Consider the following 26540-nt stretch of genomic DNA (forward strand, 5'->3'; position numbering starts at 1 on the left):
CCAATTCAATTTTTAAAAATTACTGAATTTTTGGTTTACATTCGTTTGAATGCAATAGACAGCATTCAAATCGTTGGTTTATTATGAAATACAAATGTCGCTTCGATACATACAAGTTACAAAAGTACAAAAGAATCTCTATAACAATATCACAAAAACTTACAAGCTAATTGGCTTTGTCAACCCCGCGCTACACAACAGTGAGTGCCAGCTGAGGTGACCTTTAGTACTGCGATTAGAGTGTGCGATGTGGTTAATTGGGAAGTGGAATGCATTTCAAATTGCGGTCTCCGACAGGTGAATGTGAATGGAACCGGACCGCGTGGTGAGCGTAAATTTATGGCATTCATTATACAATTGCACTCACTTGGATGCACATGCCGGCGGCCGCTAGCTGTCGCTGACTGCCGGTTCATCGCTGTTCTGCCCAGTGCATTTTAAATTGAACTTAAGCCTAATTGAATGTTTCTCAGCCCACACCAAACCAGATCGGACGGACTACGCACGCGTCGTTGTCGGCGTTGTGGTCGGTGCATACACATGATAATCAACATCATCGATGCCGTCGCCCTCCTCCTCCAGGTCGCGATTAACCAGTCGCTCCCGCATGCCGTAGCGTTGCCTATGGGGAAGACAAATTAGAAATTAGCACTTTCCAAAATTAGGATAATTATGACTTACTCCAGATGTGAACGCCATATGACCAGACCGGCGTACAGGCACACGGAGACCAAGGCCAAGACCACCACAACGATGCCCAGCAGCATGTGACTCTCGCTGATGGCATCGGCCTCTACGTCCACGGGCGTCATCTCGATATTCTCCGCCGTGAAGGTCTCGGTGTCGGTGGGAAGAACTCCGTGACCCTTGAAGCGTTCCTCCAGCTCCTCGCTGGCCGCCGGCCGGCTCTCCTCCTCGATCTCCTCCGCATCGCCCGACTCGAGTATCTCCACGTCGTACTTGTAGTTCCGGGCCAGCACCAGGTTGGTAGCCGAGTTCAACTGATCCTCGTCGCGGTGGGGGTAGGAATTCGGCGTCAGCTCCGACGAGCCCGAGTCCGCATCCGAGTCGACAGACTGCAACGGAAACACAAATTGTTTAAATGTCAGGGACGGATACAGGGACACCAGCTTAAAGTTAGTCACGTAGTTACAGGGGAAACCGTTAACGTTAACACTACTCGTATTTGTACAACTCGTCATCAGTCATCGGGCCTGGGCCTGTGCCTGGGGCTGGGGGCATTCAACAAATAAACGGGCCGGCCCCATGTCATCGATGCGGCTCTTGTTGTCGGGCTTTGCGTAATTGATTTTCACGTGGCTCGTGATTCTATGCCAATTTTTATGGTCCGACCAAGTTTCTAACTTTCTGTGGGTGTCGGCCTAGCTGTGGGGGCGTGTTAGGGTCGGTTTTATGTATTCCATTTTGAGATCATCTCTGTAGAATTTCATGCAATAGTTTGCTATATTTTGAGCAAATATTATCCCAGGAAATCGGAGCCCTCGCTGACTCAGCAGCTAAAAATGTTCAAATGTTCAGGAAGCCAAATTCTTTATGGGTTATTAATCATCACGGTAATCAACACCTCGTCAGTGCTCAAATTACGTAGAGAACCCGCAGGTGATAAGGTTTAAGCAATTTGTTGTGTTTTTAGCTTACAGTTTTTTTGAGGATTTATTTACGTAAACAGTAAATAATCCTTGTTATCAGAGAGGTCGCATAAAAAGTGGATATCTGTAAAAACTGTTTACCATTTTTGACTCTGAAACCCTACACTCAGAGAAAATTAAGAACCCTGAGGATCGAATAGTCATACCAATAGATTTGCAAAGAGGGGGGAAATTGGCACTTACATTGGCATAAATAAGAAAATATTTGATTTCAATATATTTTATATTTTCAATAAATATATTTCATATTTAAATTAAATATTTTCTTATTTAGAATAAATATTTTCCCTACAAATTGAAACATTATATTTATTTTAAAGTATTTTATATTTAGATTAAATAAGAATTTTAGATACATTTATGCCTCAGGAAAAAATCATTAGAATCCAACAACAAAATACACAGTCTTTAGCGAGGCGCACAAGTCGGTCCCCAGAAACCAAAAACAAGACTGCCTAGTCTTTGCTTTAAATCAAAGTAAATTCTATTTAATTTCACTTAAAATGAAATATGTATGTGTTTACTCTAATTATTCTCTCAGTGCAAAAACTGTTGGTATCTCTGATCCCTTTCCATCTCTGATGAATGAAATTGTATGTTAGTACACTCCTAATCACTCTCATTCTGAATCGCCTCCGACTATTTGTTATATAACTACGAGTATGTAAATACAGAGCAAGATCTCTGTTTACCAATGCTGACTTCTAATGATCACTCTCCCTGTCTGCCTGTCACTCAAACCCCCCACAGATGGCTGGCCTTGATGGCTTGAAGGGGTCGCTGGGTGAACTCTGTAATTGGCAGTAACAACATTTTACGACTACGTGACTTGCCTCTGTCTCTGGCACAAGCACAGGGATCAGACTTTATCTCGTTTCGTGTAATTGTCCGATTTGTTTACAGCTAACGACGACCATAATAATATGAATAAAAGATGGCTAGCACGAGCATCGAGATGCGAGATCAGCGATAAGCGATCTCGAAATTCGATCAAAACGCGTCGTCTTGGGAAACACCCTGGGGAACAGCTGCATTCAAACGTCAGACTTTGAGGAATTACCTAGAACTTCAATCGGATTGTGGCTCTGACTCATCAAAAAGCGGTCTTATTGGGAAAGGGAGTTACGTTTGTTGTCTCGTTCAATTCGAGGCCCAGTTTGATGGAATTTCGTGACTAATCCGCTGCAAAGCCTCATCAGCATTTGGTTTGTGGATTGCTGCGGGTTTCTTTAATTTTATGCAAATGTTCGGCCACTGAAAGTTTCATTGCTGAAGCCCCTCGCGGTACTTTCTGTGCGAGGAGTAGCCTTAAAAGGAGATCGCCGCGCGTGTCTGGTTGCGGTTTTGCATTTAATCAAAGTGAAAATAAATAAACAGTTTGTGCAGAGCGTAAATTTCCGGCTCTGTATAAAAATAAGCCAACATCTGAGCCTGGGCACAGAACCCGATTCAACGTAGGATCGTATTTCATTGGCATGGGCTCTCGGGGTCGTTACTTAATGCCTCAGTGCGTCAGTCATGTCAGGTTGGGTTCGGGGCTCTTGTCGTCGTCCCCTGGCCCAGATACCCGGCACCTCAGGCCCCTGTCATCGGGGGGGGGGACTACCACTTAACTTACCTCCTCGCCAGCAGCAGGAGCAGCAGCTCTGACAGATGTTTTATTTCTGGGTTCCGATCCACTCAAATCACTGAGCTCCGAGTCAGTGCTGGCCGGGTCCTCTGAGGGCTTGGCATGGGCTAAAAGAGAAAGCAATTAAGCAGAAAACAGATAATGAGTTCCGTGAATTATCGGTGCACAAGTATTTGGTTACAGCTTATCAAAATCGCTGCCGCACTGCTGTTTGTCTTCCCTGAAAAGATCTACCCTACGATCCAAGAAATTCAGAGAAGCTCAAATATTTGGCCAAAGATTTCGCCACTAGCACCTTTTGGTGGCTGGGCCATAAAAATCCAACCAGATATGTATGCCATAGACCCAGACAATCTGAATTGTTTTGCTGCCTGGATTTATCAGTTGACATGAATTTTTGGCTACGCTTTTGGCAAACAAAACGAAAAGCGTGTTGAGGCTAAAAAACCGGCATGTGGAAAGACAAACATATATGCAAATGTACATATATACTGATAGGTATGTTTGTATGTGGCGGCTATGGCAAACCAGTCCCCGTATTATACTATATACTATATAGCACAAACAATCATCGGTATTTCTAATGCCAGTAACGAGCTTCTCCAATGTTAAAGATCCATTTGTTACCAACACAACCGCACAGCACAGATATCGCGATATCAGACAAGTCTTGCATTTCATTGCATTTGGCATTCATAAGCCGCCCAGATTCGATTTCGCAACTACGTGACGACAATGGTGGAGGCCTCGGTCCTCCATTTGGTAACTTGAGCCATTGATCCACTTTTTGACATCTGTCAAAGAGCTAAAGCCGGGTAGGAATCGGTTCGCTTATCAGAAAATCCCACCGCAAACATGGTTATATCTGTGTAGCAATCATGTAATCAGCACATGTCGAAGTGCCTGGCGAAATCTTATCGAACAGGATGGACATTTTGCCAATCAGGTGCCTCTCTCTTTCCCTCCCCCCCTCTATCTTTTTGCGACTTGCGGCTAGTTGTGGACCTTGATGGCCAATTCATGGCTGCGTCTTGTCGCGACTGCAGGCGGTCCAAAACCCCATCCCCCCGCCCCATTATAAAAGTTGATATTTATGGGCTGCAGGCCAGGCTTACGGGCCCGAACCGGACCCCAGGCCAGGCCCAGACCAGGCACTTAACGGCAGACACTTAAGGCAAAGGGTAAACTGTAAAACTGTCTATCCAAGTGGTCGCTCCGGCTCCTCCAGCTGCGCGCGAAACTAGTTTCCAGGTAATGGGCTCGTACTCGTAAACGTACACGAATCAATATTGAGACGCTGCGTGGATTGTGTGTCTGTTTGCTCTCTATCTATGTATCTTTTCCACAATCTTTGTCATTGCATGGCTCTTCTGGTGGTACTTACAGCAATCTGCCAGCAGCAGCACCAGCAAAAACAGGCTACAGTACGTTATACTTTTGCCGTCAACCATTATTTCGTTATTTTTTTCCCCCGTAATAGATACTTCTTTTATCAATAAATTTCTTATCACTCGAGCAAATTATTAGCTCTTACGCGCCACTCAACCGTTGGATATTTTAGCCAGATGAATAAGCGTTGGGGTTTTTTCAACCTATTTTAGCTTATAAAATCGTGTTTTCAAGGCGGAAAGTGTCGTTTTTAGCGTTTGTTCCCGGCGAGCGTTTCTTTCAGACTAAAACGAAAACGATCAAACGAAATAAATTAAAAGACCTGGAATGACAAACATATTCACAATTCTATAACGTCCATTTCCCCCAGGGTATATGTGTGCATGGAATGGGACTCATTGTTGTCAACCGGTTATGACGACTAATTCTTGGTTATTCTTTCTTCCGTCGAATATTCCCAGCTATATAGATCTCTCAATTTTGCCCAGATAGTTTTATATGATTGCTGAAACAATTTTGATCAAGATGAACTACTTTCAAGTACTTGCATGTTTTTTGTTTTGACAAAAACACGGTTTCAACAATAGTCGCAGGTTGTGACGTCAAAGTTGCTGGTATTTGCAGACTCATTTCTTGTCAACCAGAGTGTGGTCATTTGTATACCCTATTTCGTGAATATTTTATAAAGATACTGTTTTCCAATCTGCTTTCAAACGTAATTAGTTAAGGCCTTGTCTTAGATTGCATTTTTTTGGTCTATTCATGCATTTGATTAGGTGTTTTTATATAAATCCTGATCCCAGTACCAGTTCTTGGTCTCTGTAAGAAGACCACTAGTCGCAAATATCGTTTAAAATAGATACTGACTAGTTTCTGCATCAATTAGAGCATAGGATGACACACATTTCCGCAATTCTATATCATCCATTCCCAGGGTATGAGTGTGCATGGAATTAGCAACATTTGTGTATGGAATGGGACTCATTGTTGTCAATCGGGCCATTACCGATTCAAAAAGAACGACGAATTCCTCGTTTTCTTTCTTCCGTTGAATAATACTATCTATATAGAAAATTAAGCCATGCCCACTCAATTTTATACGATTGGTGAATCTATTTCCTACTTGATTGGGCTATTCGAAATAATTGGATTTTTAGGGTTTTAGGGCGCGAAAATCGCAAACGAAAGCTCAAAACGTCAAAAGCTCTGAGGCGACTGAGTCATCCAGTACGATACTATCGGCAAAAACCGATCTGGAAACGATACATCGTCGAGAGCAGGTACTGGTTCCATTCCACGTGCGAAGTTCAGTTTGTGGTTCCAGCTGGCGTACAAAAAAGCGGTTAAGTTTAAACAGTTAACAGGGCAACGATTTTTCATTATTACTTACTAAAATACTATATAGGGGTTGTAAAACTCTTTGGGTTTGTGGAGCTTACTGGATTAGGATGGTAGAGAAGAGTCGCAATCCTTTCAACGGCGGTAAAAATATAGGACTTTTAATAGATTCGATAAAAAGCATACGAAAACATCACAGCACAGCATGTTTGGATGTTTAGATTCACACATAAGGATTTGAAGAGATTTAAAACCATAAAAACATGAAAGAAACCTTAGCACACAGGGCCATCCTCTATAATATACAAAGGACCAAAACAAAAGATCAAATCTATACTGCTAGTATAGTAATGTCTCTCTTCCGAAAAATAATTTGTATTAAACGTATTTTCTGCTTTATTTTCTAATTTTTCAAAGAGGCATACGTGGACGTGCAACGCGATGGCCAGTGTATTTACAAATAGGGGGTCTGAAGGGCCCTTAAGATACCTAACAAACTCTAAACTCAACACAGGCGATGGTACGGCGATTACGTGGGCCACGCCACGCACCGATCACGGCGCCAATCTCCGGCCAGGCACCAATATACAGCTTACATGGTAGGCAAAAATATACAACATATATATATGGTGAGGGGCGGTCATGGGCGGCCGGTGAGGAGCGTAGCCGACGGATAACCGCCGAAAGTGACATAAACATCATTGAGTGCATCCCGCTGGGCCAGCAGACTGCTGGATCACAGATGGCCAGGAAACCGACCAGCAGCTCCAGGCCAACGGGACGCACTCGACTAGCGGATGACAAAAATTTCGAGGTAATCAAAAGCGAAAATTCTGTACAAATTTTGGAGTCCTTTGGGCCGAGTTCATGGAAAGTGTCCGTGGGTGTAGTTTAGATAAGGTTAATGAGAAACTTAAAACTTCTAAGTGGTCTATTGCGAGTAGTGCGCCTAAACAAATTGTTCCCTGACATTGGCCGAGATCTCCAAGAGCCGCCAGGCGGCCTTGGGGTTGAGTTCTTCTCGGTCGCGGCAGAGCACCCACACGTAGGCCACTCGCATCACCTTCTCGGGATCGCCCTCGACAACTTTGCCCTTCGAGTCCCTCACACACATGATCTGCTGCGCCTGGAACGTGATGATCAGCACGGGTCCCTGGTCCATGACCTTGCCCATGGCCAGGTCAATGTCCTCAATGTCCAGGATCTTGGAGTCCAGGTAAAGGCCAGACTTTTTCGCCTGCGTTATAGGCGTAGCAATGATGTTATATGTGCTCTCGAAGCACCAGTCCTTCAGTATTTCCAGGTCGCCACGCACAATCGCCTCCAGAACGTTGGGAATAATATCAGTTTCACAATCACGCAGAAACTGCTTCTGGTCGAAGGCGGGGTCGATCTTAACCAACTCGGTCATCGTCTCGGACAGCTCCGTTTTGGAGAAGAGACCACCCATCACGTCCGAGACTTTTTCGGTCAGCAGGCGGGAAGCACGGATCATGGGATTCTCAGACTCCTCGTACTTCATCTTCCAGTCGAGTACTTTGTTTACATAGGCATTGTTGTTCTTGAAGTTCTCCCACGACTGGCTAAACTTTGAGTCCTTGTGCAGTTCCACGCCTGAGAGGTACACCGCTCAATGAATGCTTTCGGTATATGATCCGTGGATCCACTTACCTGTTGCCTCCGTATTCGGCTCAAAAGTACGACTACTTTCGGACATTTCCACTTGAACACGCTTTCGCAACTTCGCTGGTGAACGATACACTCGATTGTCTATGCTCGTGAGGTCCATCTCATTCTTGATGATTCGCGTCGTATCGGAGATGGCTTGGAAGGCACCCGACTGGCCCAGCTTGCCGCTGGTATCCGAGATCGTATCGCTGACGCCCTTGGCCTTCTTGGATAGTTCCTCCGAGACCTTCTTGGCAAGGTCCGACTTGGAGGCGTCGTCGATTACGTCGCCCATCTTGTCTTTGAAGGCATCCAGCTGTTCTTTCAGCTTACTCGACGACTTTTGCGCCTCCGACTCGACAATGTTGAACTTTTGCCGCGCCGACTTCAGAGCATCGGACTCTTCCAGCTTCTGTGCCTCCTCCCGAAACTTGCGGATGTTGTCCTTGATCTCCTTGCTCTTGTCCATCTCACTTCGCACATTGTCGATTAATTGCGAAAAGAAGCCGGTCTTGCGTCCAGGCGCACTATAATAGCGAGGCTGCAGAGCGATCGATTCAGGATTAGCGGAAATCAAATCACTTTCACACCATAAGCTTACCTGCGGCTGTTGCAGATTCTGCGTCGCCTGTTGCCACGTGAAGAGGCAGGCACGATCCCGCGCAAGGGCAGCAAGTCTGAACTGTAATGAGAAGTGGGTTCACGTTAATCAATTCGGCCATTTTAACCTCGAAATGGTCACATGCAACCTGCCCCCTCTGTGTGCCGCTAAGGGGGCCGAAGATGTATGAACCTACCATGATGACGGGTTGCTACAAGGATATTTCGCAGGTCGTTCGATCAGTGGTGAAGGCCGGGCAAAATCGCGTCAGTGTCTCCAAATTTATATAATTCTATCAACCACGCACGTATTAGCGGCACAGAGTCAGCTGTTTTTGACGAGAAGAGCAGGGCTGGCGAGCGACGTTATCGGACTTCAGGGCTGCGCAGCGATGGCAGTGCGCGCGGAGTTTGAAATAAGTGTGATGCCCAAAAACATAAATATGGTTTGTTTGTCGAGTAAATGTTCTGTTGGTGTCCCCTTTCTTGTTTTTGATTAGTGGATCCCTGCCTAGGTTTTATTTAATATTACTGTGTGTTTCATTTTTGAAAACCTGGTAACGCCAGCCAGGCAGAGAGTGAGAAAGAGAGAGAGATAGAGCATAGAACCGTTACTTGGGGAAGATCGCCGCCAATCGCAAGACCATTTTTTTCTTTGCTTTTGTAATTGGCGCCAGCATAATACAAATTTTATAGACGCGCCGATTTGACACCGCGCAAACTGAGTTTTTTTTGTACAAATAATTGTAATAACTGAAGAAGTAACGCGTATACTTCAAAAAATTAGGCTTTACTCGGTTTTCGTGAGTGTGAGATTTGGTGCAAAGCGAGAAGCGCAAATTGCGGTAAAAACTTGGACTTTGTCATGTTTCGCAGCAGCCTGGAGGGCAACGCCACAAACGTAAGTGCCGACGGACGCCATTATCTGTTGCCGCTCTCCTTATGCGCCCCCGTCCCTCTGCCCACCGTTGCAGGACAACTATGCGGCGTTCCATAGCAGGGGCGGCCTCAACCTGCTGGGCCTCCAAGACGTGTACTTGGACACGGCATCCACGCTAGGCTCTGGCAGCTCCAGTTTGCCACCGACGCCCAGCGTCTCGTCGGGCACACTGAGTCCCCCCAGCACTCCTCTGACCCCGGAACCACCGCAATACGGTTCCCAGACTCAGTTCCCCCTGCTGACGGGCAACAGTAACATGAACATGAACATGAACATGGGCCTTCACACCGGCCAGAACATGCTGCTGCACCAGCATTACCAATACCACCTGATCATCCATCAGCAGCAGCAGCAGTTGGAGCTGGCCAACCATCACTTGGCGCTGGCCGCATCCGCGGCAGCTTCTGGTGTGAACCATCAGCAGAAGGATGAGATAGCTCGCTCCCTGAAAGTATTTGCTCAGCTGACAAGCGGCCCAGCAGGTGAGTAGGAGCAGGAGAAAAGATCGATTTACGAAATGGGGGAAAACAGAACAGAACAGAGCACGTACAGTTATCAAGTTTTCGGGTCAGTGCCCTTGTGTGCATTTTGAATTCTCCAACACTTCCCAAATTAATCAAAACAGACGCGAAAAGACGCCATTTTAAATCAGTAAAATACAGATTTCATTAAATTTCGCAGAAAATGTGCCCGGCTCTACGCAGGATGTTATGCAGGAGTTTGCGAGCAACGGATACGCCAGTGATGATCTCAATTGCTTCGCTTACAGTCCGGCCCCTTCGCCGGCAAATCAGCTGCACCGCAATTTACCCGCTGCCGGAGCAGCAGCCAATCATCCACCTCAGGTTGTGCCCGCACCTGCCCCACTGTCCGCACGCTGGCTCCAAAACTATCGCGAGCAGCTGAACAATGTGTGGCGCTCCATGGGCTACATGCCCTGCATTGGGACCAATGCCAACGCGGGACTGCAGATGCACGCGCAGGTTCAGGCAGCATCAAACAATCTGAGCGCCATGGGACTAGGGCTGCCGTTGCAGCCGGATCATTTCCGACATGGCAGCAATCCAAGTAACAACAACAACAAGATGAACAGGCGCTACAAGCCCAAAGAGGTAGGTGTTGCAATTCGAATTGATAGAGCAAGTTCTATTAAGGGCATTTTCTCCCGTGAACAGGTCAGCCGCCATTGCGTGTTCTGTGAGAACAACAACGAACCCGAGGCGGTGGTGAACAGTCACTCGGTGCGCGACAATTTCAATCGCGTACTGTGCCCCAAGCTGCGCACCTATGTTTGCCCAATTTGCGGGGCATCGGGCGACTCGGCACACACCATCAAATACTGCCCGAAGAAGCCGATCATAACCATGGAAGATGCCATCAATGCGGAGACATTCCGCCTGGCAAGGAGCAGCTACTACAAGCAGCAGATGAAGGTTTAGAAAAAGTCTAGCCGAAGAACCCACACGGAACTCTGGCAGTTTTAAGCTGCGCGTATATAGCTTTATATATATGCGATTTCGGTTCCTGTGCTAGATACTAGATATTAGCGCCTGGCGCGTTCGATTTTATTGTTTCTTAAACTAGTCTGCGGCTAAGAGTGTAGTCAGTGACTGATTACTCAAATCAAATCAAAATTTGTTCTCTTATCGGAAACATTTTTTTTACATCATAAATCAATTTTTCTACAAACCAAATAATTAATTAATAATTAGGAATACTCACAACATCGTTATACTTGTTAAATCGTGCGTGCCGATAGAAACATCTCACAAAATGAAATTTGAAAATAGTTTGTTTACGAACTTTCGGCAACATTTTCACAAATTTTCTGCCGCAAGAGGCAAATAGCGAAATAGCGCTACAATTTTGAAATAGATGACTTTGAATTTCGATCTGGTAATCGTATTGGAATATATGTTTCAAATTTGATAACGTAAAGTGAAACGAACGATTTCGTAGGCAACAAAATCATTGTGAAACTTTTTAAAATTTGACACTAAATAGTTGATAAACAAACATTTTATTACATGTATCGCAAATACATTACATCGAGTATATTGATGTTATATATTTATTCAATCATGTTCTTCATTCGTTCGAATAATTTATCATATTCGTGGATCTATCATGACCATTATTTTTCAATTTTTTGATAAATGTTCACCTTATATTCGCCATCATGTCACTCCAAATTCGTATGGTATATTTAAAGAGTACAATTTTATATACTTTTTCATTTTTTTTTTATCAATGTAAGTACATTTGCTATCAAGTAAATCGGAACTATAATACAACCCATTATCATAAACTATTTTCAAATTTGTCATAATCCAATCGGGATTGTGTTTAACCATAAATTCAAACTCGAATATTTTTTTCAATTTTTTTTTATAAAAATGTATACAAATGAAGTTGAAGTATGTGTCAAATAAAGATATGATCAACCGTCTACTCTCCATCTTCTTATTCCTCTTCGCCGTCGCGTTTTTTCTCGAACAGTGCCAGGAAGATGCCGTCGGTCAGATCGCTGTCGGGCAGGCAGTACAAGCAGTTCTTGCCAATTTTGGCGTACTCCTTGTCGCCCACGTTCTGCCACTTGTTGCGCAGCGCCTTCTTGCAGCTGAGCATTTTGAAGGAGGGATTCAGCTGCAGGCAGCGCTGCACCACCTGCTCGTTCTCCTCCTTCCACAGCGAGCACGTGCAGTAGGCGATTCGCTTGACGTTGGGAAAGGCGCTCATCGCATGCGAAAGGATCTTGATCTGCAGGCCCGCTAGCTTGTAAAGGCGTTTGTCGTCTTTCTGCTCGTCGCAGACGCTAATACGGCTCTGCATGCCATTGCCGGAGCAGCTCGGATCCACCAGGATGTACTCCACATCCGGACAGCGTGTTGCATCTACAGACAAAAGGAATGTTTGAGGACGGATAATCAATCTCGTTCGAAATATTTGACTTACCCATGGTCAAGGCATCGCCCAGAATGGGCGTGACAATCTCACATCCCGCTTCATTGGTAATATCGCACAAGGCCCTGTACCGTTCCTGAGACTGTTCAACGGCATAGATGCGTCCCTTGTTCTGCATCACATTGCACATGTGCAGCGTTTTCATGCCTGGAGCGGCGCAAAGGTCCAGTACGGTGGATCCCACTGGCGGTGCCAACAACTCGGCAGCCAGACTGGTGGCCTTGTTCTGCAGAATGAACTTCTTGCTGTGAACGAAGTCGTGGCCGGCCCAGTAGTGTGCCCATTTGGGATGGAATATCAGTACACCCTCGACGTGCAGATCCGTCATGAACTCATCCTCTTCCATGGCCCGGATGGCAGTCAGAAAGTCCGCATAGGTTGCCTCGGCCGGCAGCTCCTTGCGCCGCCATTCCTCGCTGGACAGGTACTCCAATGCTTCGGCAATGCTGAGCAGATTCGTATTGACGCGAACATAGCGCGGATTTGGCTCTGTGTGGTGATACAAATGAAAGAGCCTCGTTTAAAAGTGTGTTAAATGTACTTTTATTTTAGTAGCTTGAACACTATGTTACTGGTCCTTCTTCTGCTCAGCTTCATCCTGCTCCACTGTAGGCGCATCCTTTTCGCGGAACGCCTTCAGCACGTAGAGAGCCACCACAGCGTTGACCACCAAGACGGCGGTCAGCACGGAATAGCAATTGCGTTCGAAGACGCTCAGTGCGGGGAAGGATTCTTGCAGCCAGCTCTGCACACCAAAAAAGCCCAGGAAGGGCAAAGTGAACATGAGAACACTATAGACCAAGAGCCAGAGAAACACCTCCAAGCTTCGATCTATCGACTGCTGGCGGGGACGCTCTGCAATTTGTGCATCAACATCATCGGCCGCTGGAATTGGCTCCGCGGCCAATACGGTTGCCTGCTTCTTGTTCTTTTTGCCCATTGCGGTGCTTTCAACCGGCTAATACTGTTACTAATAAGTCAATGTAGGAACACCTGCCTTTCTTTTGGATGTTTGACCCACTTATGGCCTTCTCCAATCGTTCCTTGTACTCGCGCACCGTTTGCACCGGTTTGCTGTCGCCGTTCAGTTGACCCCGTCCGAATAGAAGCTCCGTCACCAGCACCTTAGCCAGGGCCGAGTCGAGATTGGGATTGTCCTTCAGCAGACTCGTCTCCTCAATGGCGTTGTCCACGGCACCGCGATTGTCGCTATAATGCTTCAGCACCGCTTGCAGACTTCGAACGCGCTGTGGAGTGGGATGGGAAAATGAGATTTAGTCGCTCGTTCCTTTGCTCGATTTTTTGCTTGTGAGGCGTCAAGGCTTACTGCGTGCTTTTCCTCGAATATTAGGGATTTGATTGACTTTTGCTTTTCCAGGGCAACTTTTAATATTTTGGCTGTGGCCTTATATTGGGTTGGAACTTTTACGGAATGCGTGAATTTACTCATGATTGTCACGTGTGCAGTGTGAACGCAGACTTATTGATACAATATACGGTCTGACCACCAGAAATATACCATACTATTTTGAAAATATACCGTAAATATACTAATGAAAAAACAAACTTAGCCCTATAAACCCCCATAAACCCTCATAAACATGATAGCAACTTGAGTTAAACCGCGGAAAATAAAACTAATAATATTAATAATAATTTCTCTTGTAGGTCCACCCTACCTATTATCTTTCAATAAAAATAAGACCACGATATCTTTCACCTAAACTTCAAGTTTCATCATTTTCGTGGAGAGTACGTCAATACCCACTGCCAATGGGTTAATAGTTCTCTGTGTAAATGTTTCGATTTTGATAGAAGAGGAAGAAATGTAAAACGGTAAATTTATGGCATATTAATTCCAAAAATATAATTAAATAATATAATTGTACAACTAACCGGCAATAGTTTCTCAGCAGCCAATTTGGATTTTACGTTTCATTCTAGCCAGCCTTAAAAGTACCAAAGAAGTAAATGTTTTGCCGCCAGTTTTATCTTCCGCTACACCAATGCAGTCAGAGGACTCAGAAACTCTTACTGCGGAAGGGCAGGAGCCCACACTCCAGGACTTCAGAGTCCAGAAATCGACTTCGGTTTCTAATGGCAAAGGAAACGCCCTATCAAGAAGCCAGTAACTGGCACTGTTGCCGAGGAAGGAGGCCGAGGACTCAGCTGCTCGGCATGTCCGATTTCCAGTCCGAAACTGACCTTGTGGAGGAGCAGGAGACCATAAATGTAGAATCGAAGACGTGCGACCTACCCAAGCTCAGCGGTGCTGCTAGAAAACGGCTTCGTTACCTTTTAGGAAAGGGAAAGCCCTACGAAGATGCCAAAAAACTGGCGTTGTTGCCTATGCCGTTGTTGTTAGGATGACTTCACCCGAGGGAGCTCCGAGGAAGAGGGCAATGTTGACACGTGCTAATTAAATTACAACCGTCACACAAACTCAGGAAGTCGCCTTAGTGACTGGTTCGTCGCACTGCAATGCCATCAGGACCCATAAGTTGGCAATTATACATTGTGGGTATCCGTATCATCTGCTGACGACGGACCAGCTATCCACAATCCAAAGGTATATTCTGGATGAAATAGTGGCTACGAGTGCTGGGACTGTGAAGCCCCTTTTTCACGACTGCAGCTACAAACCAGGATGGATGTCTCTTACCTGCGGGGACGAACAGATTAAAGAATGTCGATGAACCGATCGATGGAGAGCAGCTTTCCTGTGGCTCCAGAGCGGAAGCCGACATCGTCCTGGAAAGCGTCCCAACCAGTCCCGATAGACCGATCGACAGCGAGTAGCTTTCCTGTGGCTCCCACCCTGACACTGTAGTGGACAGAGAGTGGTGTCGTTGCAGCAGAAAGGTCCGCAAGGTCCAATGGAACCATACCTTAAGGGATCGAAATGGGTCCACCCCTTTAGCGATCGTTTAATGAGAGTAGGGTCAGGAGGCGCCAGAGGGACCGACTAATGACCCTCTTTCTACCTCCCAGAAGATAGTGACGAGGTGCCCACAAAGGAAGTCTGTGACCTAGTGGAGCAATGTTCGATGAAAAAAATCTTCGGTGGATTAACGCCAACTGCCACCAGACGATCTGGAGCAGACATATAATGTAATATATATATAGTATAGTATATATCATATGTACAATGTACATATTTAAGAGTACATATAAAAATAGGTGATGAAGGAACCATTCTAAATGCAGTTGGAAAGAAAACATCTACATACATGGACCACTGCTGTACGATCATGTCTGAAGAACCTATCTTCATGGGTAATAGTTTTAGAGCAGCAACTGTTATTCAAGTTATTCAAACGAATTAATTCCTTCTTTGTTTTATTTCACAACGACTAAAATGCGGTTCAAACATATCGTTTAGCTTAGCTAATAAAATTCATGCGTTTCGTTTAAAATTAAGAGCATCATATTAATTAAACACATAAGAAAAGACAAACTACAGGCTAATACAGGTTTAAATGTTAAGTGGTTATAAGTAAACCCCAAAAATGGTTAACTGCTCGCAGCTTTATGCTAATTTCAGAATTTCACTATTGCATGCCCTACGTGCTGTGGCTGTGGCTGCGGCTGCTGCTGCGACTGCTGCTGTCGGACGTGATTAGGTGCAGTTTGGTGGAAATGGGTCTCAATGAGGATGATGGGGATGGCGATGACGATGTCGATGTCGATGACTGCGAGTAGATTGTGCTTCCGCTTCCGGTGGTGGTGGTGGTGCTGCTGCTACTGCTGCTACTGGGGAAAACGGAGGCACTGGTGCGCGTGAAAGGCACCGGATTGGAGTACTCCGTCACGGGCTGAGCACCAGGCCGAACTGGACTCTCCGTTGACTGGAACTCCTCCGGCAGTTCGCCGTGGAATGCTCCAAACTGCGGCGTTGTCCGTATCAGCTGCTCGAGAGGAGTGAGCCCGTAATGCGAGTGCCTCAAGAGGCCATTGTCCCGAGCATCTAGCTTGGGGGGCAGCACCAGGGACCCGTCCACCACGCTCTTGCCATCGAACGTGTACAGCGCCCCACTGGGCAGGCCGGCGTGGGGAATCTTTCGGTTGTCCGGCGGCAGGTAGTAGGTATCGATGCGCTCTGCGGCCGCGGCCAGTTTATCCTCCGGCTCCAGCTCATCCGCATAAAGTTCTTCCTCCTGCGAGTCTGGCCCGAAAAGGCTGGCCATGTCATCGTCGAAGACCTCGTGCTCTGGTTCTTGCTCCGGGGTGACAATCGCTTGAGTTGTGCTCGACAGACCGACGGCTGCCGTAGATGGTTTCTTGGACGGCAAAACCGGCTCCTCCTCCAGCTCCTCGTCATCGAGTTTACCCTCCATCTCCTCGTCCAGATCCTCACCGAACAATTCACCCAAAGTCGGCTTGCGCAGCTGGGCGGCTGAGGGCAGAGCATGCTCCACTGCTGCCGATGGCAATCGAAGTGCCGATGCCTCATCCACATCTGCCTCTGTGACCGCTTTCTTCATCTGGATGGACGCATTGGTGCTGTCCAGGGGAGAGGGTATGAACATGGGCTCGAAGCTCTGCGTCTCGCTTCCTCCCTGCTGGGCTGCCAGGAAGAGTGTGTCCGTTTCCATTACCTCATCGATCTCGGTGCCTGGATCCTCGCGTCGATGTGCCACCTGATCGATCAGCTCCGGCGGCAGTTGCACACCGCTGCCATCGGTCCGCATAATCGGCCGGAACCCACTCTCCACGATTACGGTATCGGGCTTGAAACCCTGATTGACGGCTGGTCGCATGCTGGCAATCTCCTGGGGGGAGGGCTCCTTCTGCAGGGGCCGCTTGACGATGATCGTCGTGGTGCTGGTGGTTGGCTGAGCCGTCGGGTTGGATTTCTGCTCCGGTTTCGAGTGGAGGTTAAAAAAGGCCGTGCTCTGTTGGGATCCCTGTGGTTCGTGGTCTATGTAGGGCACTGGCACAGGGATGACAGGCTGTGGCTTTTGTTTCGGCTTGGATCGTTCCCCGTGCTCCGCCTTACGCTGGCCGCTGGCCCCCAATTCCGTGGGCTGTCCAAGCAGCAGCACCGATGCGGCTATGGGCTGCAGGGGGAAGGGCTTTTCCTTGACAAACGGCTTCAGCAGACTGGGAACGGGCTTGCGATAGTGGTTGACAATCAGCGAGGACTGCTGCAGGATGGCTGCCGGATGCGGATGGGGATGCTGCTGCGGAAGGATGGGCCTGGAGGCGGGCACCTTCTTGATGGGACCGGGATAGGGCCGTCGCCCGGGCAGCTTCACCGGATGGAAGAGCGGCGCATTCTGCGGCGGACGCAGATACTCGGACAGACCGATGGTTTTCTGGGCGAGCGCTGGAAGGTTACTGGTTAGATTGTGGTGATGCAGTGGATGCGGGTGCGTGTGCGGGTGCAGATGGGGGCTTATAATCGAGGGCGGGTGTGGGGCATGCTGCGGATGGTGCAGGCGGTGCAAGTGCAAGTGAGAGTTGTGTATGAGATGTGGGCCAGTGGCAAAGATGGGAAGTTTCGGGTGAGTGGGCAACGACAACGATGAGGGGGATGCAGATGCAGATGAGGATGCGGATGCAGATGATTTTTGAGAATGGGTTTCGCCAAGCAGTATCTCGGGCCGGACGGTGGCTAGTTGGGGGGGTAATCGAGAGCCATTGATGGTTATCTGGTGGTGGTCTTTAGGACGTATCGGCGGATGGGGACCCGAGTTCACTTCGTTCTGGTGGGGGTTGGGGCTGGGATTGGAGTTGGATGGGTGCTTCCTTAGAAGGCTCTCCTCGAGAGCCTCAGCAGCGCGGATGCCATCTGAAATCAGTTTGGTTATTTCCGAAGATTTCGTTATTTCAAAACTCAGTTTAGGCGGTGTTCCGTTCATATTGTGGTTCTTAATCAAATCGGTTTGGTGCTTCAATAAAAAATTATCGTTGGGGCTGACCTGGGTTTCGCGTCGGATCGATGGCTCGGCGGCATAGTCCTCGTGGACGGGCGCCGGCTCGGCCGCAGCCGCTGGCAGACGGATCTCGTGCTGCTCGGAGGCTGCCCCCTGGCCACCCACATCGCCCTCGCACGAGTCGTGCACGTGTATCTTCCAGCCCAGATAGCGGTGGGTGAAGCAGTGATAGTACACGGTGTCCGGTGTATTCCTATCCGGCTTCCAGCTGATCACCCCTGGCTCGCCAGCATCGCACTTGAGTGTCAGGGTGCGCTGGTAGGCCCCGAAGGATTGGTAGTCATCTGCCGGCGGTCCCTCCACATCCGGGGTCCAGTTGCACAGGCGGCCCACGCCCGTGGGCGTCACCTGACCCGATCGCGAGCGATGAACTCCAGCAAATATGCGAACAGCCTGGGAATTGATTTCCAAATAATAAGCAGCTGGATCAGGGATCACTCTCCGAACTGTGGTCTCACCTTCTTCTCCTCCTCGCGCTTGTGCTCGTAGCCGCCGACAGGATCATCGCTGATGTAGAAAGGATGGTATTTGGCCGGGATGTCGGGGTTGTTGCCGCCCTCCACCACGAAGGTGTAGGTCTTGCCACGCACCACATGGATCTCGGGGATGAGCAGGCCGTTGATGTACCAGGAAATGCCCCAGCCCACGTGGCCTACAGCAAACGAGAGATTAGATATCAAAGGGTAGAAAGAAGCCCAAAAAAACACTCACCCGTGATGGCTGGATAGCCATGCTTTCCGCCAGTTGGACCCATCTGGGCATAGAAGACGCCATCCTCCGGTTCGTGGCACTGGATGGCCGGAATGTCCCAGGCCCCGTTGCTGTTCACGGGCTTGGGTGTGGGCACCGGGCGTCGCTGCGTAATGATGGCCGTCTCCTGGCGCCTCTGAGGCTGCTGGCGATGCAGAGCCTCGGCACGATTCTCATAGAACTCCTCCTCGGGCTCCAGATTGGGGTGTCCAGCGGGTGGATAGCCCTTGCCTCCGGTTGAGCTCTGGGCCTGGGGAGCGGCTTCTTCCTGCTCGTCGGAGCTGCTGCCCGGCTTTGCGCCCTCGGGCAGGGGACAGTTCCACTTGGGCTGCCGACCGAACTCGATCTGATGCAGATGTTTGTTGTAGAAGGTGTGGAAGGAGACCTCTTTGAAGTCGTTCAGGGGTCCAATGGCCCAGACCACGGACTCGGCGTCCGTGACGGAGATGGGCAGATCCAGGCGATCGGTGGCCGCCAGCGAGCGCTGATAGGTGACAATCGAGTAGCCATTGACCATGGCGGCATTCAGCAGACGGATGGAGTTGGTCTTCTCCATGATCTTGGTGTCGGGACAGGCACCGCGGCTGCCGGAGCACTGGGCCTTGCCCTCCAGGAAGTAGTCCTGGGCGAAGCCGTTGCCCGTCTCCGGATCCACCCAGGCTACGACCGCATCGGCTCCGATCATCTGGCTGATGTTCTTGTTCGGCGAGATGCCGAAGGACATGTAGTTGTTCGGTTCTGTGGAGGAGCAATGAGAATGAGAAGCACTCTGGGTGAGGGGATGGGCGGAGAGAGTAGGGGAGGGGCTGCTCTGGATTGCTGTTATGAAAATTCTACGGGAAATGGCAATCAACGAAAGTTGCTTGACCCAATTCCGGCCTGGCCTGGCCTTCTGGTCTGGCCAACCGGTTGGCGGGCATTTTCCAGGTGAAAATTCCTGCCGGCATTCTTAGCGGTTCCAAGACCAACAGACCAGCGTCAGTGGCAGTGGCAGTGGCTCCTAGATGGAGATGTTATTGCAACTATAACTATGGCGATGCTCGACGCTCGTTGCCCATGCCCATGCCTTAAGATTGCAGATGCAACCAGTAAATTGGTGTGGCCCCCGCCTCCTGCTATCCATCCATCCATCCATCCATCCATGTATCCATTCATGTATCCATCCGCACTCGCAGTTGCGCAATAAAACCAGTCGTCATAATTCGCGACTTGTTATTCTGCCAACGATGCTGATCGCTGATGCTGCCGATGCCGCTGTTGATGCTGATCGGTCAATTTGGATGCTAACTGGATTTCATTGTTGGCCCTCTCCCCTCTGCCCCTCCTTCTCCGTTTGTACGGGTATGTGTATGTCTCCCCTTTGCGAGTATTAACTGTACTTGAGAAAATGTCAAAGCATCATAAATCAACAGAAGCTGAAGCTGATCGAGGTGCAACCGCATGGGACGAAGGCTTGTCACTGCCTGGGATAGGTCAGGCCAAGGGTGTGACGATGGGACGATCGCGCCTCTCTGTCTCAGTTCTTTGTTCACTCTGCACTTCTGTAGGAGCCACTGAAATGGTGAATCCTGTTTATGTTTAGGGACTTCTATAGTTTGTCATGTCAATTCTTTTACTTCGAGATTTATAAATGCGTTATATCTGTCATGAGCCGGCAACCGAATTGTTTTGGTGGGTTTTTTACTGAGTAGGATCCGAAAATTTCGGTTTTTTCTTCTCGCTCACTCTCTATTTGATTTTCTGGTAGAGAGAACGAGAAAGCAATACACAAGTTTGCTGATTGCCTGTAAATTTTCGCACTAATCAAAAGAATTAAAGAGGCATGAGGCTGTAATTTAATGAAAATTGTGGATACATGCAGGACCACGATTACAATTACAAATTCTTCAATATAAGGAGATTTAAATTTTCCATAGCTTAGAGAACATATCTCTACCCTTTTTTTTTGAGTGTACCATCCCCACCAAAAAGAGGCCTAACCATAAGTTAGCATCTGCATTAAACCAGCAAAAATTAACACACTCCTCGTCCACTCTGTAAAACCGCTAAGCTCGAATCGTTTTCACACTTTGCTGAATGTCAACGCAGTGGGAAGTGGTTGGGAGATGGATGGAGCTTGCAATAGCTTCCGCATTAATTAGCACTAATCCCCAATGACTTACCCAATTTGGCCACCAATTGCACCACAATGCTCTCCCCGGCCACGGCCCAGCGCACCTCAAAGGCCAGATCGTCGTAGAGCACCTCGCAGTTGAGTTTCGACTGGAAGAGAATTGGTTTACGGAGATTTCGCTTTAGGAATGGGATTTCGGGAGCACTGGTTGGGGGGGTAGCGGCTGTGAATGCGGGGTGTGTGTGCATGTGTGGCGTGGAGGGGGGTGGTGTGGAGGAAGGAGAGGGGATTGCCAAAGTCATAATTTTGAGCATACCCAAAATGTTTGTACTCTTTTGTTCTGCTGTATTCGAAAGATTTTGCTTTTTGGAATGGTTTTTTACAAAATGAAAAATGTTTTTGTTTTTTGTTTATTTTTTGGATTTCGCTTGGAGGTTAGTAGTGGAGATCGGATCGGGAATTGGGAATGGGTATGTTCCTGTGTTTACATGTGTGTGTGTATATGTGGGGGTTTGTGGGTGTCTTTCTTTGTGTGTGTGTGTGTGTGTGTGTGTGTTGTGGGGGAGTTGAGGAGGAGTCAGTGATAGGGGGTCAGTGTCCCAGAAGTAGACATGCCACACAGATTTCATTTTGTATAAGACGCTCCCAACGAACAGCAAAAGTTGATCAAGACAACAAAACACAAATAACAAGCACGTGAGTATTACAAGTACATATATATATATTAGATATATTACAGAATGTGTCTGGATTATCTCCCTCCTCTTCTTCCACACACACTCTCTCTCTCTCTCTCTCCCTCTCTCTCTCTACATCGTCTTCTCGTATAAAGAAATGCAAGCTTAGAGTCTAGGAATTTGCCAGGCGAAATGCCACGGCCTTGGATTGATAAATATTCGCATACACAACGGAATACGTATACGTAAATTAGAATAAATACGATTGTTTAAATAGCTTTTCACACATTGGTCCCTTTCGGCGGCAATCAGCGCTTCAGGTCGCTGAGTATTTGACTGATCGGCTTCTTTACCTGTGGACTGATGCCGAGCATCTTCAGCGATGGCGGCACGTTGAGGCCCTCCGGCAGGCGGACGTGGCCAAAGTCGACGGTAAAGGCCTCACACCACACGCCAAAGTGGCCGATGTCGAAGATGGTCAGGTCCTCGGGCAGGGTCAGGACGATGGTCTTGCGCTCGTAGCGACGCAGCGGATTCTCCTTGCCGTTCTCGTCGGGTATGCGCAGGCCCTCGGGCGTGGGACGCTGTCCCCGACCCACCCAGAACTTGGCATCTGTAGAAATATTCAAAAACAACTCCCTGTTAGTAACCATAGGAGCTCGAAGGGCAGAGTTCTACCCACCAGGCGCCTCGCCGTCATAGCTGAAGTTGGGCACCAGCAGGGTCTGGGCATCTACGATCACAATGTTCTCGGAGGACACGCCGTGGACGCCGCGCAGAGCGCTAATCTTCTGGGGCCTGGGAAAATCCAGACTGGCCGGGATGGCCACATCCCCGAAGTTAACCGCAAACTCGTCACACCACACCGAGAACCATTTGATGTCGCGCAGCGTCTTGCCCTCGGGCAGCGACAGGGTGATGTCCTTGTTCCGGTAGCGACGCGTTAGGGAGGCTGTGCCGCCGCGCTCGTCCCTTAGCCGGGTGGCGCCCTCGTTGCTGGGCCGGGCCGTGTTGCCCACGTAGAAGTAGGCGGCCGGGGCCTCGCCGTCGTAGCTGAATTTCTTGATGAAAATCGTGCGCGAGTCCACTGCATAGACATCGCCGGAAACGCCATGGTGCAGACGTGTTAGAGCCCCGATCTTCGTGCCGTAATACGGATACGCGGCATCGCTGGGGCTGGGCAGGCCTGGGGAAGCACACCACAAAATAATGAGAGACTTACAGTCGGAGCCACGACAAAAGACTTAGGCAACAAACTCGAGCTGAGTCAGTGATTAATAAATAACTAACGATATACCCATGAAATGAAATCCACTTAATTATTCGCATACGATTTACATATCAACAGCACTAGCCAGGTTCTAAGCAAACAAATACATACTCGTAAAACCCTCCCAGAAAACCAAGTCCCAAACAAACAAATCAAACAATCAAATCTTTCGATTTGAAAATATCTGGTTCGGTTCTCTTTGTTCTTTTTTTGTATTTTCGCCTAGAGGAAGTTGCGGATTAGCGGATTTACGGAAAATAAACTTTGAAAACAATCAAAATTTTGTGATGCGTGCCCTAATGGGAAACTACATAACTCTTTTCTGTTTTTTTTTTTGGGAGATGAATGGTTCTAAGCCGACACTAATGGCCTCCCTGGACTGTCTGTGTTGGCTTTTGCGCATGTCGTTTCAAAATTCCCACTTCACCTTCACACAGACTATGCTGGTTGTTGTTCAAATTCAATTTATTTTTATTTTATTACAATCTTTTTGTTGTTGATGTTGTTGTTTTTGTGTGTGATTTGGTTTTTGCATGGGCCATAAACACGTTTGGCTTTTTAACTGCCATCAAATGGTTTGGTCGGGGCGACATGGTCGCCATGGCCTGCAGTTTTTTCTCTCTCTCTCTCTCTTTTATTTTTGACACAACCCGATTGGGTTTTTGGCCCGATGGTTGGTTCACTTTTCATGTGGCCATGGCTGTTGGTGCTCCAAATTTTGCGCAGACATGGACGAGTCTTTCTTGTTTGCCAGTAGAATGAATCTTCCGCTTTGTACAACTAAAATGTACCAGAATTCCGCGTCATCGATTCAAAATCGATGATCTGAGGGCGGGGGGTGCGGAGGAGAGACTTTGCCAAAATGCCAAAGGTATAATTAAAAGTTAAATAAAACCAAGCACCGCATCGCATCGCAGAAACTCTGTGCAATCAGAGGCGAGCGGTGGTGTGTCTTATTAATGATGATCGGGCTAAAGTTAGACAGAGCCATTAGGCAGCAGTGGCACCAGGCCCCGGATAGGTCTACCTGGTCGTCAACTGTTGGCCAACGAACTGGTTGGGGGCAATTGGCAATTGGCAATTGCCAATCATTGGAAGCCACTCGTATTGCCAAACCAATAGATAAAGATGCAGATGCAGATGCAAATACAAATGCATATTCAGCATCTGCAAAGAGTATCCTCGAGTACCTAGCCGAATCCTCAACCTACAGACCTACTTTCACGGTGCAGAACGGCTTTTCCCACAGCGGGTGCCTGCCTGGAGGTCTCCGAAATGGTATCAAGGAAACAGACACCGCACTGAAATTTATGCTAATCTCTGATGGAAATGCTAATGCAGTCGGTCGGCCAGTTAGCCAGTTCGGCAGTCAGTCAGCGAGAGACAATTGGAGTTGGTCAGTCTGTCAGTTGGCCAGTTCAACGGTCAGCGCAGATCATAAAAGCTGTTGAATATTCATCTGGCTCACTTTACACTCACAAAAGATGATGTATACACACATAATGCGGATAGGCAGACAGACAAATAGACAAACAGACAGACCTACAAATTCGGCGTGTCATTGAGCTGTGTGATGGTGGGCTCATTGTCCGGGCCGCCCTCTGGCCATAAATAGTGGCCACTAATCTAGTTTCTGTCTCTACGGGCATATCTCCGCTCTGTCTGCTTCTGCGTCTGGGTCTGCACCTCGATCTGCCTCAATTTGCATCACAATGGCACTTATAAATCATTGCCCGGGGTACTTACAGCTTAATGCGGCCAATAGGCCAAATAGCACCAGCCAAGGTTTATCCTTCATTGCCAGCATGGCTAATTGATTGTACATGTATGAGTGTTAGCTCGTGTGTGAGTGTTTTATCTGGGCTAAGGCCCGATTTTGTTTCAATTGATTGCAGAGGGATGTGTTATAATCCTTGCCACAGCACAGCACAGCACAGCACACCACTGAAAGCACTCTGAAACGGAGGCAGACGGACACCTCTCTCGCATACGCGGACACACTTCAACTCGAACTCGTATCGGATCGGATCGAATCGCACAGTGCAACAACTTTATAAGCGATCGATGGTTGGGGGATCTCGACCAGACGCAACGAACTCCAAAACCGCACTGAACGACAACGACGCTGCGTCTGCGCTGTGGGGCCGAGCGAAGAGTTGAAAAACTTTCAGCGCCCCGCCCCCGCCATCTAAGCTGCTGCTGAATGCGGCTCGTTGTTGAAACTGTTGTGAAGCTGACGTTGGTGAAGCTCTGACTGCGTCGCTAGCTTTGTTGGAGTCTGGTTTTCACACTCTACTTGTTGTTGTTGGTGCTGTTTCCATGTTGTAATTACAATTGAGTGTTTGTTAGAGTGGTTGTTGTTGCTGTTTGTAGAATGTGTTGTTGAAGCTGGTGTTGGAGTGGTTTGTGGTATCTTTCCTCGTCTGATTTGTGATGTGGTTGTTGTTGGTATTGTTGTGGCTTTAACCCGTCTCATCAGCGTCGGCAATAATTATCACAGTCACACAGCCTCATCTAACAACTTCAAACGTCTTTCAGCCGGCACCTTTTTGGTAACACGAAATATATATACATATATATGTATTTTTGCACATCTTTTGTCATGTTTCTTGTTGTCGCTTTTGCTGTTTTATTTTGTGTTTTTGCCTATTTTTTTGGGGGTTTTTGCTGTTGTATTTAAATGTTATTCTGCGTTTTGAACTTGTTTCACTGCTAATGCAATTTATTTTTGTCAAATTATGCGATAATTATGGGCGATAGAGTTGAGGTGGCATCGAAAGGGTAGTATTGGATGATGTGAAAATGGATATTCACTTGTGATTAATAGTCTTTGTTTGTTCCCAGACAAGCTAGAGAAAACTGGAAATAGAGTCTAAGTAGAAGAAAAAGGCACAAATTTGCACAGTCTATTCACTAATTTTGCATGTTTTTAATCAGTATAATTAGATTAGTTACTTAGATGATCGAAATGTTTAATATATACGTTATATATATACGCACTCCTGGAGTTAAATAAGCCCAATCCCAAGCACACACTCGTATATTTCGTATACCCTTTGGGGCCCCTGCACTGTGATTGCACTTTCGATAATGCCCCTTTACTGGATTAGATAATCGCGCATCGCTCTTAATTTCCCATGATGGATGGAATGGATAAATGGTCGGAGGGATGCTTTGATGGAAGGTGAAAGAAAGCAAGATTGGCAATTCGTGATCCGCGGCCAAGTTCACAGCTGGGGGGCTCTGGGATTTGGTGCTGCTCGTGTTGGCCCGCGGCCCAGAGCAGTACAGCCGAAACTTTCCCGTGCAAAGGGAGCGCGCACAAAGGTCAGAAGACTAAAGACTGTAGCTGTACTGTTATTGCCGGCTTGTTAACCGTTTGCTTGCTGCTTGCATAATTCAATTAAAGCTTCAATTATAATTATGATAATTTCCTGGCTCGAAACAAAGCCGCGACATTGAATATGAGTGTATTCAATGAGTCAAGGCAGGTCTAGAGCCGATGCCTCATCTAGGTTTGGGCATCCTTTTGTTCTGGCCCCGGTCGGGGCCTTGGGAAGCTTTTTGGGATCTGTGTACCTTTTGTTTGGCC

The 26540-nt window shown here is 47.7% G+C and overlaps 6 protein-coding genes across 7 annotated transcripts; 1 reads left to right on the forward strand and 5 right to left on the reverse strand.

Annotated features, from left to right (window-relative positions):
- Positions 1–27: 27 nt before the first annotated feature.
- Positions 28–4981, reverse strand: LOC108157479. The gene is made up of 4 exons (XM_017289563.2): positions 4685–4981; positions 3289–3407; positions 682–1076; positions 28–622 (listed from the first exon to the last, which is right to left on the reverse strand). The coding sequence occupies exons 1-4, from the start codon at positions 4749–4751 to the stop codon at positions 499–501; spliced, it is 705 nt and encodes a 234-aa protein (XP_017145052.1). The 5' UTR covers positions 4752–4981; the 3' UTR covers positions 28–498.
- A 1418-nt stretch (positions 4982–6399) lies between these two features.
- Positions 6400–11067, reverse strand: LOC108156239 (mitochondrial import inner membrane translocase subunit TIM44). 2 transcript variants are annotated; one of them, XM_033388498.1, is made up of 4 exons: positions 10958–11067; positions 8297–8377; positions 7699–8236; positions 6400–7641 (listed from the first exon to the last, which is right to left on the reverse strand). In XM_033388498.1, exons 1-4 carry the CDS (start codon positions 11048–11050, stop codon positions 6977–6979), a joined length of 1377 nt encoding a protein of 458 aa, XP_033244389.1. In that variant the 5' UTR covers positions 11051–11067; the 3' UTR covers positions 6400–6976. The 2 variants fall into 2 exon arrangements, with proteins under 2 accessions (XP_033244389.1, XP_017143076.1); XM_017287587.2 differs by lacking the exon at positions 10958–11067 and adding an exon at positions 8493–8789.
- LOC108156240 (protein nanos) lies at positions 8939–11684 on the forward strand. The gene is made up of 4 exons (XM_017287588.2): positions 8939–9196; positions 9270–9717; positions 9917–10347; positions 10411–11684. Exons 1-4 carry the CDS (start codon positions 9161–9163, stop codon positions 10672–10674), a joined length of 1179 nt encoding a protein of 392 aa, XP_017143077.1. The 5' UTR covers positions 8939–9160; the 3' UTR covers positions 10675–11684.
- LOC108156238 (probable 28S rRNA (cytosine-C(5))-methyltransferase) lies at positions 11607–13683 on the reverse strand. Its single transcript, XM_017287586.2, has 4 exons — positions 13527–13683; positions 13197–13446; positions 12191–12688; positions 11607–12129 (listed from the first exon to the last, which is right to left on the reverse strand). Exons 1-4 carry the CDS (start codon positions 13647–13649, stop codon positions 11699–11701), a joined length of 1302 nt encoding a protein of 433 aa, XP_017143075.1. The 5' UTR covers positions 13650–13683; the 3' UTR covers positions 11607–11698.
- On the reverse strand, positions 12719–13197 carry LOC108156241. The gene has a single exon (XM_017287589.1). It carries the CDS (start codon positions 13137–13139, stop codon positions 12768–12770), a length of 372 nt encoding a protein of 123 aa, XP_017143078.1. The 5' UTR covers positions 13140–13197; the 3' UTR covers positions 12719–12767.
- Positions 13684–15521: 1838 nt separating the features above from the next.
- Positions 15522–25075, reverse strand: LOC108157411 (protein Skeletor, isoforms D/E). Its single transcript, XM_017289460.2, has 7 exons — positions 24695–25075; positions 22361–22864; positions 22032–22291; positions 21051–21150; positions 18850–19626; positions 18597–18790; positions 15522–18531 (listed from the first exon to the last, which is right to left on the reverse strand). The coding sequence occupies exons 1-7, from the start codon at positions 24771–24773 to the stop codon at positions 15763–15765; spliced, it is 4683 nt and encodes a 1560-aa protein (XP_017144949.2). The 5' UTR covers positions 24774–25075; the 3' UTR covers positions 15522–15762.
- Between the last annotated feature and the right edge of the window lie 1465 nt (positions 25076–26540).

This window comes from Drosophila miranda, chromosome 2, assembly GCF_003369915.1.
Source record: "Drosophila miranda strain MSH22 chromosome 2, D.miranda_PacBio2.1, whole genome shotgun sequence".
Classification (NCBI taxonomy): Eukaryota; Metazoa; Arthropoda; class Insecta; order Diptera; family Drosophilidae; genus Drosophila; species Drosophila miranda.